Genomic DNA, 20,188 nt, shown 5'->3' with positions numbered 1-20,188 from the left:
CATGGGTATGTACTGGCTTTCTGTTCACCACAAGCCTGTGACATTGGACTCTTACCAACACCATTTTACAAATGGGCAAACAGGTTCAGAGAGGTTAGGCAAGTTGCAGAACTTTCACAAAGCTGGATAAGAGTGAAACTGAGATTGGAACCTCTGGTTCCACCTGAGAGAACATGTGAACTGTGGACCCCAGAGGGGTCCCGCGAGGGACAGGAACCCGGGAGTTCTACAAGCGCAGTGCTCACCGGTGCTGTACCACCTCAACGTCGTCCAGGGAATCCGGCACACGCATGGCGAGTAACCACTGCTCCTTCTCACCGATCCACAGCTCACACGCGTGCACCTCGCCGACATTCGGTACACAGCGAGCGCGTCCCGTAGCCACTGGCGCCGCAGTGCGGCCCACCTCGGTCACCTCAGTGAACAACTGCTCGGCCTCCACCACACGCACCTGTAGTGCCACCACCAGAGGTCCGGCCCCGCTGGCGCCCCCCAGTGTCGCTAGCTGGCGCCGCAGGCCGCCCACCGGCCCGCGATGCGCCTCCACCTCCCCGGTGAGAGCGCGGTGCTGGCGCGCCAGGCGGCGACTGGACGCTTCATCGTGGCCGAAGCGCCCGCGGCTGCCAGGCGGTAAGCGTCGCGAAGCCAGTCCAGCAGGGCGTCGAGGTCGGCGCCAAACTGATGCAGTGCCCGCGCCTCCTGCAGCCGCCTCTCGCGCCGCGCCGCCGCCTCCTCCAGCCGCTGCCAGCGGCGCCGCGCGCTTGCCGCACGCTCCGCCAGGCCCGCCAGCTGCACCGTCTCGGCGCCCGGGCCCACGGCGCCGCCGGCCGCAACCAGCTCCTCGCCACGCCGCAGGGCCTGCTGCAGCAGCGCCCGCCGCCCGCCCAGCTCGCCCTGCAAGATCTTGTGCTGCGCCAGGAGGCGCGCGGTGCTGGACAGGTCGTGCGCGCCACCCGCCGCACCTGCCGCGCCGCCGCCGCCGCCGCCGCCGCCCGCCGCCTCTAGGAGGCGCTCCTTGTCGCGCGCCCAGCTCTCCGCCTCCTCCAGCTCCTGCAGCAGCGCCCAAAGGCTCCGCGAGGCCTCCAGCTCCGCGCGACGCCGCGACGCCTGCTCCTGCAGCTCCGCCAGACAGCCGTGCACGTGGTTCACGCGGTTGCAGATGACCTGCGGGTCGCAGGGCTGGTAGCCTGGGCCAGAGAAAGGGAGGGTCCCAGGTCAGGCACGAGCCCAGGGGAAGGTGGTGCGATGCGGACTACCTACCCTGTCCTTGGCTTGACTTCATCAGTGGCCATGTCACGCTTCCCCTCTTTCGGGCGACCCTTCCTGAAACCCCACGGTTGGAGCAAGCACCTTCTCTAGACTCAGGTTTCTCTGCTCCCCCAACCCCAGCCTGACTACTCTGTGCTGCCCGTTACCCGTTTGGTCTCCCACTGATTAGGAGCTCCCTGAGGGCAGGGCCTAGGGCTTTCTTGGGTCACTCGGTATTCTCACCGCTGTCCATCACGGGTGGAACCCAACTGTAGCCTGGCCAACAGGGTGGGATATGGCTGAATGACGGATGGATTCGGAGCATCTCAGATTTGTATATTAGAGAGTAAATTGTGTTTCCATCGGAGTTGGACCAAAGGAAACTTCTTTGCTCTTAAACCATGTTTCTGGGTTCTCTCTGTCTCTGTTACCTTTTCTACTAACTCCAGGGATAACCTCAACTTTCTTTTTTTTTTCTGGAATATTTCACCTTCCTCTTGAATCTCTGGTTTGTAACTAGACAACTCTGAAATGTATTTAATAAGTCATAGGCAGCATTTCTTTAGTGGATTAGAATAGAACAAAATAGACAAAATCAGAATTCAACATATGAAGTAAGGGGGAGTACTGAAGAATAATAATAATTATTACATTATATTATTATTATCATTATTGGTACTGGGGATTGAACCCGGGAGTGCTTTACCACTGAGCTACATCCCCAGCTTTCCTTATCTTATTTTTTTGGAATTTTGAGACAGGGTCTCATTCAGTTGTTAGGACTGGACTTGGGCTGGGGATATAGCTCAGTTGGTAGAGTGCTTGCCTCCCATGCACAAGGCCCTGGGTTCAATACCCAGCGCCACCAAAAGAAAAAAAAAAAAAAAGACTGGCCTTGACCTTGTGATCCTCGTGTCTCAGCCTCTGGGTTGCCGGGATGATGGATGTGTGCCACCATGCTCTGCTGGTTCTGTATTGCTTTATAAAACTTTTGTATCTGTGTGTGTGTGTGTGTGTGTGTGTGTGTGTGTGTGTGTGTGAACTCTGGGTCATGAGGGAGGTGTATTTCTTACTGAGTCAAATAAGTGTGGGAGACAAGCCCTAGAGGGAATGCAGGACTTCTGCAGTAACGGACACTCACGGATGTTTGCAAATGTCAAGGCATCCAACCGAAAACAGTTTAAAGCAACACAGCTTCCATGTATCCAGCCCTCACTCTGACACGATGTCATTGAATCCTCACAGCCATCCTATGGGACCAGTATCCTCACTGAGTCCATTTCATAGACAAGGAAACTGAGGCTGAGGTAGGAGAAACAGCTGGCTGAGGACCCGGGAATGAGTGGCCTATCCAGTCACCAGGACGGCACACACCCCACACTGCTGCCTCCTCAATGCTACTTATTGTCTCCAGGAGCTGGAATTTCAAAAGGAGAATGACAGAAGGAACCTCCTGGGACAAACATCCTGCAGACAAAGAAGAGGGTCCCAACAGCTTCCCTGGGTGTGACGCAGGTGACGGGGGCTGAGCCAAGATGGGGATATCCTCCCCTGAGCTTGGAAGGAAACAGCAGTGTTTGTTCTTAGGATGCGACACGGCCCCAGGTGGGTTGGAAAACTGTCATCCTGCAAGCTCTGGGGCGGGGACCTCAGTTTCCTCATCAGTGAGAAGAAGAAAAAGCAGCCCTGGCTGCTGTCAGCACTCCCAGCCGGCTGACGTGTACCGGAAATCTCACAGAACACCTCAGACAGGGCTGCGGTGACGGCAGGGAGTAGGACAAAACCACGCCACCGTCTTGCCTGGCCACGGACAAAACCCAGGTCACGCAGCAAACCACACAAGTGACCACATGTGCCCCTTGCCCCACTGAGGTGAATAACCGCTGCCAGTGAAGGGCAGTCCCCTGTTCCTCCCACCATCTGGACGAAATGATTGAGATGCTGGGCCATTTGATTCCCCCGTGTCCTGACAGCTTCTGGTTCACAGCAAAACACACAGCGCGGAATCACACCCCAACACCTAGCCCACGCCCACATCCCCCAACAAGCCCCCGTAGCGCTCTTACTGAGAGCCCCAGGGCTCCCTGCGGTGTAGGAAAGACCCGGCTGGGAACCTTCCAGTGCCAGGCGGTCTTGCCTATCAGCATCCGTGCCCTGTTTCCAGCAGGGAGGTCCCACCCCCCTCTTTCTCAGTTCGAATCCTTGTGGGGACTAATGCCACGATGATGGATGGGCTGAGCAACGGGGATAGGATACGGTGGGTCAATGAAAGTTTTCTTTGAAACTTTTGCTAGAACAATTGGGCGGGGAAAAAGGGGTTTCTGGCCTGTTAAGTTGTTGGGTTATCGACATGAGGCTGAATAACCCCAGGTTTACAGCACAAGGGGAGGGACTGCCCAACAGCAACACCGACACAAACAACTAGGGACAGAGAGAGAGTCCTAAAACCATCGAGAACCATTCCTGGATTCAGCCATGCCTGAAGTCCAACCTTCCCTTCCCAGATATTTTAGTTACATAAGCAAACACCTTCCCCGCCACCCCTGACGCCAAGTGAACTGAGTTTCCATCACTCGCTGCTGAACAGGCTCTGACTGTACATTACTTTACACAGTTTTTCTGGTGTTCATTTTGCAATGCCGCAGACCAAACCCAGGGCCTCGAGCATCCTGGGCCAGAGCCCCATCACTGAACCGGCCCCTTACACAGTTTTTAAAAAAATGCTATTCACTGAGATCAGGCCATGAAGGGTATAGTATATAAATGTTCAATAACTGTGAGCCGATAGTGCAGACTCTCAATGCCTGAAGAATCTGAGTAGTGGTCCAGGGTCCCGCTCGGGGTGCTGAGCAGGGCACGTCCCACCCTGTGGATTCCCTAATGGCGTGTGGCCCTCGTATCCATTCAGATGCTCACCGGCTCCTTGCTTCCGCCTCTCGGAAGTCATTCTTGCTGCTGTCAGCCCTGTCAGGAGAGTCTCCATCCCACCCCATCCCGGACTCACCCTGCAGCTGGGAGAAACGCAGGGCTGCGGCGTTGAGGGCCTCCACCCGCTCGCTCTGGGCAGCGATGTCCCCCCTCCAGCAGCCCGTGCTTCTGCAGCAGGTCATCCGCCTCCACCAGGTGCTGGCCACACTCCCGGGACAGCAGTTGAGCCTGCCAGTGAGGACAGCCCTAAGCACACCTCTGCGTCGGCCCTGCCCCGGCCTCAGCCCTCTGCTGCCGGGCGCCGTTGTCTGGAATCTGATCTGTCTTGTTCCCTGTGTCTGTTATTCCCTGTCCCTCTTTCTCAGTGCTTCCATTTCACATGGTCTCCACGTTTCCGGGCTCTTTCTCTGTCACAGTGTCCCATATGCCTTCATCCCTCTCTCTCCCCATCTCTCTCTGCTTCTCTCTCTGCCCCCCTCTAGCTCCATCTCCACTCCTATCTCGTTCTCTTGGTCACTTTGTCCTATGTCTGTCTGCACCCATCTCTCTCTCTGGCAGGCGTCTCTCTCAAATTGACTCTCCCTGCTCATTCTTTGTAGAAGTTGATATTTCCTCTGCCCCTTGGATCTGGCTCACTCTTTTTCTTTTACTTCTCTTTCTCTCCCAAACTGTCACTATCTCTCTCTGGATTAATCTGTCTCTGTCCCTGGATTTCTCCATCTCTGCATTTCTCTTTTTTATATCTCATCTCTGTCTCTGTCTTTCTCCCTTGTTCTCTTTCTGCCTCTCTCATCTAACCCTATGTCTATTACTCTCTCTCGTCCTCTCTGGCTTTCTCTTTTTCCTTTTCTGTCTTTCCCCCCGCCATCTCCACCTTTTTGACAATTCTTGCAGGGTCCACCCGCCTCCCTGTCCTCCTGACACCCACCGTCATCCCTGGCCCCTATGCTGATCCTCACCTGCATCTCCTCCATCCAGTCCACCATGTAGACCATCTCCTGGAAGACCTTCTGCAGGGCCAGGTTCTGCTCAAGCCGGGTCCGCCGGGCGCCTACCAGCCCAGTCAGCAGGGCCCACTGACGCAGGACGCTGTCACGCTGGGCTGCCACTCGCCGGGCATCATAGTAGCCTTCGGCTGCCAATGCCTGGGCCAGTTCTGCCACGCCCTGCACCCGCTCCTCATAGGCTGCAATGTCCGCCTCGATCGCTTCATGCTTCTTCATGGCTGCCTCCACTGCTGGCAACTCATACCCAAAGTTGTCCTGGGGCAGTGTAGGCCACAGACTCTCACCTGTGCTGCCTCAGCAGCACCTGTTACCTTGACCCTGAGTGACCCTGGAACCCCTCCCCTCCATTGCCCTTGAGAGACCAGGCCTGCCTGCACTCATTGCCTAAGAGACCAGCCAGCCTTTCCCAGTTACCTCAAGACCAGTCCCACTTTCCTCTGTTACCCTGGAAACCAGCCAAATCCTCTCCAGTTACCCTGAAACTCAGTGCCACTTCCATTTCTACTCTGGAAACCGGTCCCATCCTCCGCTGTTACTCTAGAGACCAGCCTACCTTTCCCAGTTGCCCTGGAGACCTATTACATTGCTAACCCTTAACTTGTTACCCAGGAAACATGCCCCATATTTCCATAGTTCTGGAGACTGGAGACCAGGTCTACACTATTCTGTACTTAGGAAAAAAAGTTCTACCCTCCTAAGTTATCCTGGACAACAGATACAACCTCCTTCTCACTTAAGAGCTGAGTTGAACACTCCCCCCTATTTTCAAAGAGATGAATTCTGCCCTCTCGAGTTATCCTGGAGACCAGCCTCACTCTCCTGTTACCTTGGAGATCAGACCCATTCCCCTCACCCACCAATCACTTGGGGTTCCCTGCCTGTCCTCATTTATTACCTAGGAGACTGATCCAGTCATTCTCTGTTGCTTAGGAGATCAAGTCTCCCTTTGTAGCCTCAGAGACATCAGCCCTGTCCTCCCTCCCTTTCCCCCGGAGCCAAGCCCTAGACCTGTACCTGAGAGACCAGGCGCTGGTTCTCATTCAGCCAGCTCTCCCTCATGGCCACCTTGTGGTCAAACCTCTGAGCCAGGAGTTCCAGCTTCTCCTGCCGGATCAGCTCAGCCCTCAGGGCAGCCTCCCGCTCATGCTCTGCCTTCTCTAGCTGGCCCCATGCCTACAGGTGACAAGAGGAGGTAGTCAGATTCCAAAAACTGCCCCCCACATTTAATGGACCTCATTTCTGTGGCTGAGGCCACTCACAGTATATATGGCATCTTTATGAAAATTAGAAAAAAAAAAGTTGCTTCCTCAGGGATACTACTGCTGGAAAATTGTCAGAATCATAGCCAATCCATGATGGTTACAATGTTATGGCTCCCTTGAGCAGTGCACAACCTATACAACTATACAAAGCAATCTTGTTTCTCTCCTCATCCACAACCTCACCTTGTCGATATCCCAGATGCCACAGCCCTCCCGAGGCACAAAGAGGCGACGATTGCAGGCACGCAGTTTGCTCTGGATGCTGAAGAGCAGTACCTCCAGGTTCCCCTTCTCCTGAAACCTGAAGGGGCATGAGCTCAGGAGCCCTGTTCTGATGCTTCTAGCCGCCACCCCCGTTCTGTGCTGGCTCTCACTTGACGGGCTTCTCCAGCGTGCAATAGGCTGTGAAGGCCTGGAGCTGCTGCTGCACCCCACTCAGCGAGTTGGCAAACTTCTGGTTGCTTATGAGGCCCACAGTGCGGTGGATCCAAGCCAGCAGCTCAGCCGCCAGCTCCTCGTAGCGCTCTATGATCTTCCCCACCTCCAACACCTGGTCCAGAACCTGACCCAGCAAAAGAGGCTCAGGCCAGCCTCATCCCACATGTGGGGTTCCCACCCACCCCATCCCTTGACTCTTGTACCTTCCCAATCCGCTTCCCCTCCACAGCCAGAGCCTTCATCTTGGAGAAGTAGTGGTAGAAAGAGACCACATAGGTGAGGATGGACTTCTCGTCCGGAGCCTCCATGTTCACATCTGGGGGGAAGGGGGGGCATATAATGACTCCTGCCAATCATGTGGTCTTGGGATCTCAGTTTCTCAGTTTTTGTATCTGCCCAATGGAGATCTGTCTCATAGGATTAAATACTGCCTGACATAGATAAGCCAAGGATCAATTATCTGTAATTTTTTTTTCATCCATTCTCTCTCTCTCCCCCCACTCCCCGTCTCTTTCTCTCCTGTCTCTTCTGCCTTTCTCTCTTTCTCTCTCCTCCCCTCCTTTCCTCCTCTTCCACCCCTCCTCCTCCTTCTTAAGACTAACTTAATCATCTATATGGCCATGTCCCTCTCCTTCCTTTCTTTGCTTTTCTTTCTTTTTTTTTTTTTTTTTTTTTATCCTTTTCTTTTCTTTCTTTTTGTACTAGGGATTGAACCCAAGCAGGCTTGAACTCTAAGTCGCATCCCCAGACCTTTTCATCTTTTGAGACAGGGTCTCCCTAAGTGCCTGACACTGGACTCAAGCTTGCGATCCTCCCCTGTAATTATCCCTTGAACACACCATACTACCTTCTACCTCAGGGCCTTTGCAAATGCCATTCTCACTAGTAACTTGGAATACCATTCCCTTCTCTGCCTAAATCCTACTCAGGGCTCAACTCAAATTTCCTCAAACAAGCCTCCTCATTCACCCTGCCTACAGCTGGTCTCCTCGAGATTTTTCTCTCATAACATCTTATCACTCCTTTCCCAGAAGTCATCACAAGTTATAATCAATATTTAGGGATGTGATTACATCGTTATCTAGAGTCTGATTTCCAAGGAGACAGCAACTATGCCTATCTTTTTTTTTTTTCAATTTTTGGTTTTTAGTTATAGATGGACACAATACTTTTATTTATTTTTATGTGGTGCTTAAGATCAAACCCAATGCCTCACACGTGCTAGGCAAGCGCTTACCATGGAGCCACAACCCCTATGCCTGTCCTTTCTTAAACCATGGTTCCTGCATGGCATGCAACAGGAGCTTAATAAATGTACACTAATTATATGAACAATGAATGAGGTATAAAATCAAGGACCTCGGCTTTGGAGGCAGCATGCACTTGAATCTCAGCCACTTGCTCTATGTCCTTAGAAAATGAACTTAACCTCTCTGAGCCTCCGTTTCCCACTGTTATAGCAAGAACAATCATGGTTCCTGATTCCTAGGAACACTGTGATATTAAAAAAATATCCTGGCATACAGGAGGCACACAACAAATCCTGATCTCATTTAAAGTTTCTCATCAAATGCAGATTGTTCTTGTCCCTTGTTCTTTGCCACCTCTTGAAACTGACATCCATGAGCAGCTACTACATGCCAGGCACTGAGCCCAGAATACAGCTCTCAGAAGCAGAGTAGAGGATCCACTGAGACCCTGAATTCTGGGGTGATCCAGCCCCAATGACCACTTCTCAATGTGACTCTGGGAAAGTGACTTCACTTCTCTGAGTCTTCAATTTTCCCCAGCCGGGCAGCGTGAGAATGGAAGGGAACAGTTCTGAACGTTTTCAGAACTGTTATCAGTTATCAGTCCGTGTTGGGCACATAGTAGATGCTCAGAAAAAGGGAGCAGCCATTACCTCAGAGATGGGGGTGGTGTTGGGAGGGACCACAGACTGGGAGCGAGGTTTGAAGTTGGGGTGGGCATGAGAACAGACTGAGATGGGGCAGGAGTCGAGCTGTGGATGAGACTAGACAAGGGACTGGATATGGGCTCAGGAATGGAGTCAGAATTTGAAGATGTGTTCGAGGATGGGGACAATTTGAGAAGGATGGGAGGTGGTGTTGGGTTTGGAGCTGGGATTCAGGGAATGGGGTTTTGGGTCTGGAGGAGATGGTGGAGGATGGGGTTGGGTAGAGAGTTAGTGATGGGGAGAGGGGGTTAGCTGGGATTGCAGTGGGGATGGGTCGGGGTTGGGGATGGAGAGAGGGAGGGATGTGGGTGTGGGAAGGGAGAGAGGCTGGAGATGAGGAAGGGGAGGGAGGTGGATTACAATGGCCTTAGGGCTGGGGATGGAGACAGCTGTGGAGTTGGGAGTCCTGCGAAGCAGCGGCCCAGGCCGGGCCATGCAGGGCTCACCCTCAGGGTCCAGCAGGCGCGCCAGCCCCAGGTGCTGCTCAGCCGTGCGGAAGGCTCTCTGCAGGTTGTAGTTGGCGTTGGATTTGGTGAGTTTGCTGAAGTCCACGAGATCGGGCCTGGGCAGGGACACAGAATGGGCAGGCAGCAGGCAGGCCAAGAGCATTCTGTCTGAGCCCCACCCAGGGCTGGGGCCGAGGGGTCACCCAGCAAAGGGGAGTGCTGGGTGTGCTGGCAGCCTGCGTGTGAGGGGCCTGCGAAGGTGTGTGTGCATTTCACACCCGACGTGTGGGCCAGCCTGTGGGCACAGGGGTGGGGGGTCAGTCCGTGTGCCCAACAACACGAGTGTCTACAGCCCTGTCGTGTGTCACACACTACTGTGCAGTGACCACAAGGGTCAGGCCCAGAGCCCACCGGCTGGTGTTTGAGCCCCATCCCAACTTCCACTGGGCACATGCCTCCTTTCCCTGTGCCTCGGCTTCCTCAGTTGCAAAACAGGGATGATCACAGTGGAGGCCTCGCAGGTCACCGAACACTCGGTGCCGTGGTGAGGAGCACCGTGTACCAACTCGCTTGGCAAACGCTGCCGTGGTCAGCACAAGCCCAGGCTTCAGCTCGCAGTTTCCGCGGGCCGGCGGGGAGGGCGTCTGGGCCTCCCCGTGCAGATGAGCATGTGTTCGTGTGAGAGGCGAGGGTCTGGGGGAACACTGGGCCCCAGCAGGCTAAGGCGCGCACTGGCCTCTGCCATACCTGACCAAGCTCCTCCAGCCTCAGGCCTCGGTCTCCCCAATCTGTCACGTGGACGATCATGACATGGCATAATTTTTGTGGGTGTCTGACCTTCAGTCGGTTTGGGCCAAGCCCTGAGGTATGAATATGTGAGTGTGCAGGGAACTGGGAAGGGGGACTCAGGAGCTCCCCTCGAGGAGGGACTTCCTTTTTAAAAAATATTTTTTAATTTGTTCTTATTAGTTGTACATGACAGTGGAATGTATTTTGACATATCACACATATATGGAGCATACTTTCTCATTCTTGTGGTTGTACATGGTGTAGAATGACATTGGTCGTGTGATCACATATGCACATAGGACAGTAACGTCTGATTCATTCCACTGTCTTTCCTCTTCCCACTCCCTCCCCCCATCATTCTCCTTTGTCTAATCCAAAGTACTTCTGTCCCTCCCTATCTCCCACCTCCTTGGTGTGTTAGCATCAGCATATCAGAGAAGACATCTGGACTTTTTTTTTTTGGGGGGGGGGGTGGCTTATTTCACAGAGCATGATGCTCTCCAGCTCCATCCATTTACCAAATGCCATAGTTTCATTCTTCTTTATGAATAAATAACATTCCATTGTGTATATGTACCACTCGAGGAGGGAGATGGGGAAGCACCACATACACACCAGAATGGACCGATCACAGCATCGTGAGCTCCCCACCCTGGGACATCTAAGCAGTAGGTTCTGGCTGTGTTTGTGCCTGGGCAACCGCATATGCACGCACACATCTGTGCAATAGCACGCATGTGTCCTGGTGTGCACAGGGTATGTGGCCTAGGCAGAAGTGTGTGTGTGTGTGTGTGTGTGTGTGTGTGTGTGTGTGTGTGTGTGTGTGTACCTGTGTGACAATGTGAAAGGCAGGAAACACAAGAGGAAAATGAACGTGTACGCATGCGCAACGGCGAAGGGCGGGCCCTCTGTGCGCCGACTCTAGGGACACACATGCAGCCGGGCAGCAGTTGGGGGATATGGTGGTACCTGTGCCGATGGATGAGGGCATTGAAGGCCAAGCCATCCCGCCAGCTGGTGGTGAAATTCTGGATGTTGACCTCCGGGTAACTGCAGGGAGGGAAAGAGAGGGAGGAAGAGCGTGTGAAAGATGGATGGATGGACACATCCATAGACAGACAGACAGGAAGGACAGACTAACAAAGACAGAGCAGGAGGAAAAGAGGCAAAGGGAGGCCAGGAGAGCGGGGAGAGGGAGAGAGATGTGGAGAGAAAGGAGGGAGGGAGGAAGGGAGCGTGGTGGTCACTGGAAAAACAGAGAAGACAGACGCGAGCATCACAGACAGACGGCCCCAGAAGCATGGCAGCCAAACAGCCCGCCTCCACCCCACCCTGCCCGCCGCCTTCCTCCTGGGGCTGCTCTCCAGAAGGCACCTGGGCAGAGGGCTGGGGCCCAGGGACACGCCCACTAGAGCCTGGCCCACCCCAGCTTCTCCCAGGACCCTGAACGTGGCTGCCCAGGCCGAGCCTGTTCTCCGAGGCCCGGTGGCCAGGGCTTGAACACAGGGTAGGGGCACCACGCAGGTGCCCGAGAAATCTCCAGAGAAGCAGGATAAGAAGGGGCAAAGGTCAGAGAGAAGGCGGAGGCCAGGGACAGCCCCCTGCTTTCCTGCACTGCTCCCCGAGTTGCCTGGGAGTCCTGCTCTGAACCCGGCCCTCCCAGCTTGTTTGGCGAGTTGAGAGAAGTGGACATCATTCGTTCTGACCAGCTCATCGGTTTGAGTTTCAGTTGACCCTGAGGTCACAGGTTTCCACCTCGAGCTCTCTTGTCTCAAAGGCCCACCACCCCTGAGGAGGGGGCTCACCCAGCCGTCTTCATCTGGCACCACAGGAGCAGAGCGTCCTTGGCCGAGCGCGTCTCTCTGTTGTCCTCGGTCTCAATTTTGATGACTTGAATCTGGGAGGATACAAACACATGGCGACCAGGGCCTACAGGGCTTGGGACTGGGTGGTCCCCTGCATCTTGCCATCAGGCGAGAATGGCAGGTGACAGGGGGGGCAGCCTCCAGGCAGGGTGGAGGTGGGGGTTCAGGAGTGGTGAGCTCTGGAATGAACCAGGAGACCCACAATTGGGGAAAGTGGTGGTGAGCTCAGGTCCCACATCCAGGGAAGCCTCTGAACTGAGTGTCTGGGCCACTGTCCGGATCCAAGCCACTGTCCTCTCCTACCTGAGCTAGTGTGGTGGCCTTCATGCTGATCTCTCTGGCCCCATGTGGCAGGGAGAGGGACCTGTGAATTGTCAAGTCAGATCCTGCTGCGCTCCTCAAAGCCCTCTGAGGCCCCAGTCCTCTCAGGTGAAGGGCAAGTCCTCCTGACCCCCGGCTCAGGCCAGGGCCCCACCTCAACAGCTCTCTGCTCCCCAGAACCCACTGGCTTCTTTGCCAGATCACCCTGGTCCCCAATCTTGGTGTCTTCACACTGATTATCCCCTCTGCCTAGGACATCTTTCCCCCAAATCCCCAAATCTCTGCATGACTCCACTCCTCCTTCAGGTTGTTTTTTTTTGTTTGTTTTTTTTGTTTTTTTTTTTTTTTTTTTGTACCAGGGGCTCTCATCCACTAAGCCACTTCCACAGCCCTTTTTATTTTTTATTTTTAGACAGGGTCTCCCTAGGTTGCTTACAGCCTCACTCAATTGCTGAGGCTGGCTTTGAACTCGCCATCCTCCTGAATGGCTGGGATTCCAAGCCTGCACCACTGTACCTGCCCTGGCTCAGGTCTTTGTTTGTATTTTGGGTTGTTTTGTATGTATGTTTGTTTGTTTGTTTCAGTACTGGGGTTGACCCCAGGACCTCACACATAGTGGGCAAGAACCCTACCACTGAGCTATGTCCCCAGCCCTTTTATTTTATTTTGAGATAGAGTCTCACCAAGTTGCCTAAGCTGCTCTTGAACTTGCAATCCTCCCATCACAGTTTTCCTGAGTCACTGGGACTACAGGCAGGCACCTCCACACCAGGCTCTCTCTCCCTTAAGTCTTCCCCTCTACCCTTTAGTACTAGGGATGGAACCCAGGAGCACTTAACCACTGAGTCACATCCCCAGCCCTTTTTAAATATTTTATTTACAGACAGGGTCTCACTGAGTTGCTTAGGGCCTTGAAACACTGCTGAAGATGGCTTTGAATCTGCCATCCTCCTGCCTCAGCCTCCAGAGCTTCTGGGATTACGGCCTGTACCACTGTGCCCAACTCTCCCTCAGGTCTTTACTAAAGGGCTCAGTGAGGCCTTTGCCTGCTGCTTGGTTTTCAATCTCAGCGCACATCCAAATCCCACGCCCTCCTGGCCTGCTCTGGTACCTCCTCACCACCCACACGTTTCATTGCTCGGGAGGTTACCGTCTCCCCCACTGCCAGGTGCAGCCACGTTTACCGACTTTGTTCACTGCTGCCTGCGGCTGGGTGTTGGGTACACTCTAGTGGCACAGAAAAATCTAGAGCGGGTCCTAGAGCCTGGGGTGAGTGAGCCGTGACTGCCCCCGACAGTCTGAGGACATCCAGACCCACCTCCAGCCCCTGCCTGTCCTCCGAGCTCCATCCCAGGATCCCGCAGCTTGCTAGATGCCCTCCCTACCCTGATATCCTAGATTCACAATGGTGTCCAAACAGGTCTCAGTATCTTCCCCAAACCTGCCCCTCCTTCCTGTCCTGTCCCAGGGCAGCCTTACCATACCCTAGTCCCCAGGCCAGAGCTCTGAAGCTTCCTCCTGGACACCTCTCCCCTCCCCTCCTTATGGCCTGTCCATTCCATCTTCCAAGTGTGCTTCCCTCCTGCCCCCTCTTTACCTCCGGATACCCAACCCTGGTCTAAATCTAGTCTCTTCCTTGGGCTCTTGACCACCAATTGGGTGACCACCTCCAATCCAGAGGGATATTTCTAAATCTGATTATGCATTTCCCTTGATAAAACTCTCCAGGCTCTCCCTATCTCCAATGGAATAAAACCCAAATCCCTATCACAGATCACTGACCTTTGACTCATTTCCTCCTACCCCCTCCTTCTGAACTTCCAACATGCCCAGCAATTCCCACCCCAGGGCCTTTGCATTTGCCACACCCCCTACCTGGAATGCTTTCTCCATGTTTTTTTGTTTGTTTGTTTTGTTTTGTTTTTCTTTATTGCTTTTTTCTGGTACTGGGGAGTGAACCTAGGGGCACTCACTCTCCCACTGAGCATTGTTCCCAGTCCTTTTTATTTCAAGACAGGGTCTCATTAAGTTGCTGAGGTTGTCCTCAATCTTGTGATCCTCCTGCCTCAGCCTCCTGAATGCCTGGGATTACAGGCACCACCATGCCTGGCTGTCCCTTCCTCTTATGTCATTCAGCCACCAGCTTCTCAGCACTTTTCTGACTACCATGTCTAAAATCACGACACCAACCCTATATTTTATATTTCTATTTCTTTTACTGCTTTTTTAGTAATCCGTTTTTTTTTTTTTTTTTTTTTTCTGAAGAGCCTTTTAAAATTCTCGTCTACCTACAGCTGTCTTTTCCTAGGCATGTCTTATTTACCTGTTTATGCATTTGTTTCTCATACGTCTCCCTTATTAAAATGTAAGCTTCATAAAAGCAGAAAAATTGTATTTTTCTTTCTGTACTGAAGCAAGATTGTGTGGCTCTGAGTTACATTTCCAATCCAAGCTACTCGTGCGACTTTGAATATATTACTTCACCTAATCAGTTGTCTCATTGGTAAATGTAATATAAATAGTACCTAGGGCAAGGGTTGTGGCTCAGTGGTAGAGCAATTGCCTAGCACATGTGAAGCACTGGTTTCCTTCTCAGTACCGCATATAATAAGTGAATAAAATAAAGGTCTATCACATCTAAAAATTTTTTTTAATAAACAAATAATACCTAATTTAGGGATTGGTGAATTAAATGTCAAGTGTTAGCACAGTCCCTAGATCGAGTAACACTATACAGACTTGATGATCACAGTTAATGGGGTGGTAATGACAATTTTTTGTTTCATTATTTTCATCCCTGCCACCTGGAACATATTAGCAATGCTTTAATGAAGGAAGGAATGGGTGAATGGGTGAGGGACGCCTCCTAAGGCGCCCCACCGTGGGGGCCAGACGAGACAGGGGTTACTTGGGGATCACCTGGAAGCGCAGGATGATGGTCCAGACCAACCCTAGCGTCAGTCGGTGATTCCCGTCCACGATGTCATGGGAGCCCACGTTTTCCAGGTGCACCGCTGCTCCTTCAGGAACTGCAGGGCCCTTGTCCACGTTCTCCAGGGAGTGGATCCGCATGCGGCCACGTGTGGGCCTGGGCTGGAGTGGAAGGGCGTTGGGCAATGCAGGCCGGGGTCAAGGGCAACGCGCCTTGGCCGGCCTCTCACATAGCCACGCCCCTTCCATCTTCTCTAAGATCCGGACCCCAATTATTCTAAGGAAGTCCTTATTCCTTCTCACAGCCAGAGCCCTTCAAGGGTCGCATCTTTTCATGCTTATTCAATTCCCTCTTCCCCCCCCCCCCCCCAGTACCGGGGATTGAACTCAGGGCACTTAACCACTGAGCCACATCCCCAGCGATATTTTGTATTTATTTAGAGACAGGGTCTCACTGAATTGCTTAGCACCTCACGGATGCTAAGGCTGGCTTTGAACTCATGATCCATCCTGCCTCAGCCTCGGAGCCCCTGGGATGACAGGTGTGAGTCACCACGCCCGGCTTTATTCAAATTCCTGACCTCATCTCCTCCAATGATGCTCACCTCCAACCTGATGACCACACCCCTCACCGTGAAGCCCCGCCCCTTCCATTGGAACTCTGCATCAATTCACAAGAGTTGCCACTGATCCCGTGACCACACCCCTCCTCGCCTCCCTTTCAGGTCTAGAAACCATTCCAGCCCAAGCCGCGACATAGTCCACGACTCTCCCCCTTATTCGTAGCTCGTTGTGTCCAAAGACATTTGTTGCTACACAACTATGATCCTTCAGACTGCAGGCTCCAGACTAGCTCGTCAGTGAATCTCTACCATCGGAACCCCTACCCTTTGGAATGGAAACTCCATCCGACGATCCCAGATACTTAACCCATACATCAAGCCAAATCCATGCCATGCCGTCTGCATCCCCAGACCCCCGCGGCTAGCTCTCACCCTGCCATGGAACTCTGCCTCCAGCTTAGAGCCCTGCATCCTCAACCGCTGACATTCTGCAACTGACTTCTGCCCGTTTTACAGTCCTGCCCCTTTGCAATCTAATAACTCCTGGCGGGGTCTTCTAACAAATCTCCTCCTCCGTCGCTAGCCCTCCAATGGAGCCCCCCCACCCCAGCACGACCCCACCCCGTGCAACTGGATTCCGAATCACGAATCACGGCCAGCTATTTGACAGGATGGTGCGTCCACTCTAAACCTCCCACCTAGGCGCCTCTGAACCAAGCTCCGCCCCTGCCCCACAGCCCCACCCATCGGAATAAAGGACCCTTCCACGGCGTTCTGCCAGGCCCCTAGCCAGGCCGGGTAGAATCCAGCGATGTCCATGCCCCAACGCGAGACCCCAGAGCCACCACCCTCTTTCCCCAGCCCTCCAGGCCCTCACCAGCTGCTCCCCCGACAGCACTTCCAGGAGCCGCGTCAGCACAAAGCCATCCCGGAGGTCCGCATAGAGGTCCGCGATGTGGCAGCCCACGCGGGCGAGGTGCGAGTTCACCCACTTGGTGAAGGTCTTCTTCTGCACGGCCTCCCGCTCATCTGGAGAACAGGCCTTGGTGAGCCCCCACGCAGGGGCTGCAGCTCCCCTTCCACCTTCTCCCATCCCCCCACCGCCCGCCAAACCCTGGTCAGGCGCGAGCTTGGCCTACCCTCTGCTGCCCACTTGGCAAGAGGGTCCCTGTCCTTCAGAGTTTTCATGCGCTGTCACTTACACAAGAAGCCTTCCCTGTTTTGCCACCGTCGGTGGCCCTATTCATTCGTTCGTTCATTCAATATTTGCATAGCCATTCTTTTCCTGTTTCCAGAACTTAGTTTAGTTGAGGCACAGATAAATAAATAAATAAATAAACAAACAAACAAACACACACACACACACACACACACACACACACACACCAGTGAACCCTGCGGAGCCATGCAGGGTTTAAGGAAGGGGAAGGTGCTATGGTTTAGATATGGAGTATCCCCCAAAAGCTCATGTGTAAGGCAATACAAGAAAGTTCAGGGTTGGGGTTGTGCCAGGCACGTGAGAGGCCTTGGATTGGATCCTCAGCATCATATAAAAAGTAAAATAAAAGTATTGTGTCCGCCAACAACTAAAAAATATTAAAAAAAAAAAAAAAAGTTCAGAGGTGAAGTGATTGGGTTGAAAGAGCCTTAACCTAATCAGCGCATTAATCCAGGGCTAAGGATCACCCCGACTTGACTGTGGGCCCTCGGTGCGCCTGGAAGAAGGAGGTCACTGGGGGCACGCCCTAGGGTTCGCCCTGGTGAGCAGAGCTGCCCTCTTCCTCTGCCTTTTTCCTGATGCCCTGAGGAGCTGCTTTCCTCCTCCATGCCCTTCCCCTGTGGTGCTCTGCCCCACCTGGGGCCCAGAGCTAGGGGGTCGGCCTTCTGTGGGCTGAGACCTCTGAAACCATGAGCCCACATCGTTTGGTCACAGTGATGAAAACAGAGGGCAAGGAGGAGAGGAGCGTGTCAGGCATTTCTCTGGTTGCTGTGTAGGGGGCAGACCAGACAGGGGAGGAAGGGCAGCAGAAGCCCAGGGAGAAGCCTGGGGAAGGGGCCAGGTAGAGAGGGGATGAAACAGGACCAGGGCAGAAGCAGGGGGAATGGGAGCAGGGGGCATGTTGGAGACTTGATTAGAAATTAAAGGAAAGACAGCCACTGACAGGCTGTGGGAAGTGAAGACCAAGAAGGAGTAAGCTAAACCAAGCTGCTCCTGGAAGACAGAAAGGTTCCTCCATCGTTCAGCAACAGCGCTGGGGGCACTGACTGCACTTCAATCCCCCGCCCCCAGGGTGGGGCAAGGGAGTGGAAGGATGCGCAGCTTCTTCCTCTCCTGCTTAGGAGGAAATTGTCCGGGATCTTTCTTACTTTTTTTTTTTGTACCAGGGATTGAACCCAGGGTGCTTAACCACCGAGCCACATCCTCAGCCCTTTTTATATTTTATTTAGAGACGGGGTCTCACTGAGTTGCTTAGGGCCTTGCTGAGTTGCTGAGGCTGGCTTTGAACTCGCCATCCTCCTGTCTCAGCCTCCCAAGCCACTGGGATTACAGGTGTGTGCCACTGTGCCCAGCTCCTTCCTGTCGTTTACAAATTTTTATTATTATTGTTAGTACTAGTGGTAGTACCAGGGATTGAACCCAGGGGCACTTAACCACTGAGCCACATCCCTGGCTTTTAAAAAAATTTTTTTAAGTATTTTACTTTGAGACAGGGTCTTGCTAAATTGCTTGGGGCCTTGCTAAACTGCTGAGGCTGGCTTTGAACTTTTGATCCTCCTGAGTTGCTGGGATTACAGCCCACATCCTTTGGTCACAGTGATAAAAACGAGGGCAAGGAGGAGAGGAGCGTGTCAGGCATTTCTCTGGTTGCTGTGTAGGGGGCAGACCAGACAGGGGAAGAAGGACAGCCAGAAGTTTTTTTTTTATAACAGCATCAGTACAAGATATAATTCACATACTACAAAATTTGCCCTTTTAACATGTGAAGTCAATAATTGTAATATATTCACAGAGTGATGTGGCCATCAGCACTCATATCAGAACATTTTCGTTACCCTAAAAAGAAACGCCAGACCCATTGCAATCAACCCCCTTTACTTCCCCCAGTTCCTGGTGACCACTAATTTACTTTCTGTTTCTATGGATTTGCCTCTTCTGGACATTTCATATAAATTAAATCATATTATATGGCCTTTTGTGTGTCTGACTTCTTTTATTTACCATATGTTTTAAAGAGTCATTTATATTGTATCAGGAATCAGTACTGTGTTTCCTTTTCATGGCCAAATAATATTCCATGGTATAGATATACTACATTTTATCCATTCGGTAGCTAGTGGGCATTTGGGTTACTTTCGCTTTTTAGCTATTATGAATAAGACTGTTATGAATCTTTGGGCACAGATCTTTGGGTGAACATAAGTTTTTAAATATCTCAGGCATAGTGCCCCTTTATCCCTGGGGGATACATTCTGAGATGCTCAGTATCAGATTCCCAAGGTGCTGGGATTACAGGCTTGGGCAACTGAACCCAGCGAGGCCATAGTCTCTCTCAAGGACCAGTCACCCGTGAAGGCCCCACTACCTCTTGACACTGCTGCATTGAGGACGAGCTTTCAATATGAGTTTCAGAGAGGATAAACTATATTCAGACCATAAGAGGGAGCTCCGTGTGCACTCACAACCTTTGATCCATCCCCAGGGATGGGCACTCAGGCTGCCCTTGACCTTGAACCTCCTTCCAGCAACAGAGAGCCCTCACTCAACATGCTCGCATGGCTCCTTGTGAAAAAAAGTCTTTGGAAATGTTACACAGTGACCAGATTGCTAGCTGAGGGGGATCTGCTCTAATTTCACTTGACCTAGAGCGTCAGGTAGCTTTCCGAGTAGCCGTACCAGTCTCTACTTCCCAGCAATACGAAGGCTGTGGTAACCCCACATGTGAACCGCTACAGGGTAGTCTCCCCTTCCTCTCTCCCCAGACTAACGACCAAACACACGACTTTACACGTTAAGTCTCTATCTTTTCCTTGTTTAGCCAGCAAAGGATAAAAGAGTAATTATTCCCTTGCTTTGTGAAAGTCTCAAAGTATTAAGTCTAGGAATAAAGTCTGATTCCAAGGAAATCTCTTTTCCTTGGGATTGGTGATGACCACGGCGGAGAAGAATAAGTCAATGGGAAAAGCACTCCATATGAGCACAGAGGCAAAAGCAGGACAGTTGTCATTTGTCCTGGAGTCTTGACAACCCAGAGAACTGTGTCAGTTAGGGCTCTGGCAGGAAGCAACGAAGAGAATGTTTACAGAGGGGTTGGGCAGGGCAGAGGGAACCCCCCAGGGCCAGGGAGACCCCCAGGGACTGGGGCATGGAGGGGGCTGAGAAGAGGAGAGGGAGGCATCCAGCTAGGAGCTGGGGATGTAGGGAGAGAACCAGG

At 52.7% G+C, this 20,188-nt stretch overlaps 1 protein-coding gene across 1 annotated transcript in view; it reads right to left on the bottom strand.

Moving 5' to 3' along the window:
- The window catches only part of SPTBN4 (spectrin beta, non-erythrocytic 4), a 75,425-nt gene that overhangs the window by 44,166 nt on the left and 11,071 nt on the right, over positions 1–20,188 (bottom strand). Inside the window, 18 exon segments of the mRNA XM_079118037.1 lie at positions 246–351; positions 354–402; positions 404–612; positions 615–1,187; positions 4,253–4,325; positions 4,327–4,404; positions 5,136–5,438; positions 6,198–6,356; positions 6,629–6,746; positions 6,820–7,007; positions 7,087–7,199; positions 9,287–9,402; positions 11,045–11,125; positions 11,881–11,972; positions 15,181–15,272; positions 15,275–15,299; positions 15,301–15,354; positions 16,633–16,784. Coding sequence (XP_078974163.1) covers positions 246–351; positions 354–402; positions 404–612; positions 615–1,187; positions 4,253–4,325; positions 4,327–4,404; positions 5,136–5,438; positions 6,198–6,356; positions 6,629–6,746; positions 6,820–7,007; positions 7,087–7,199; positions 9,287–9,402; positions 11,045–11,125; positions 11,881–11,972; positions 15,181–15,272; positions 15,275–15,299; positions 15,301–15,354; positions 16,633–16,784 — 2,581 coding nt within the window.

The sequence above is a fragment of the Sciurus vulgaris genome (assembly GCF_902686455.1).
Source record: "Sciurus vulgaris genome assembly, chromosome: 17".
Taxonomy (NCBI): Eukaryota; Metazoa; Chordata; class Mammalia; order Rodentia; family Sciuridae; genus Sciurus; species Sciurus vulgaris.
The sequence above is the reverse complement of the archived record's forward strand: the minus strand, read 5'-3'. Positions and strand labels throughout refer to the sequence as shown.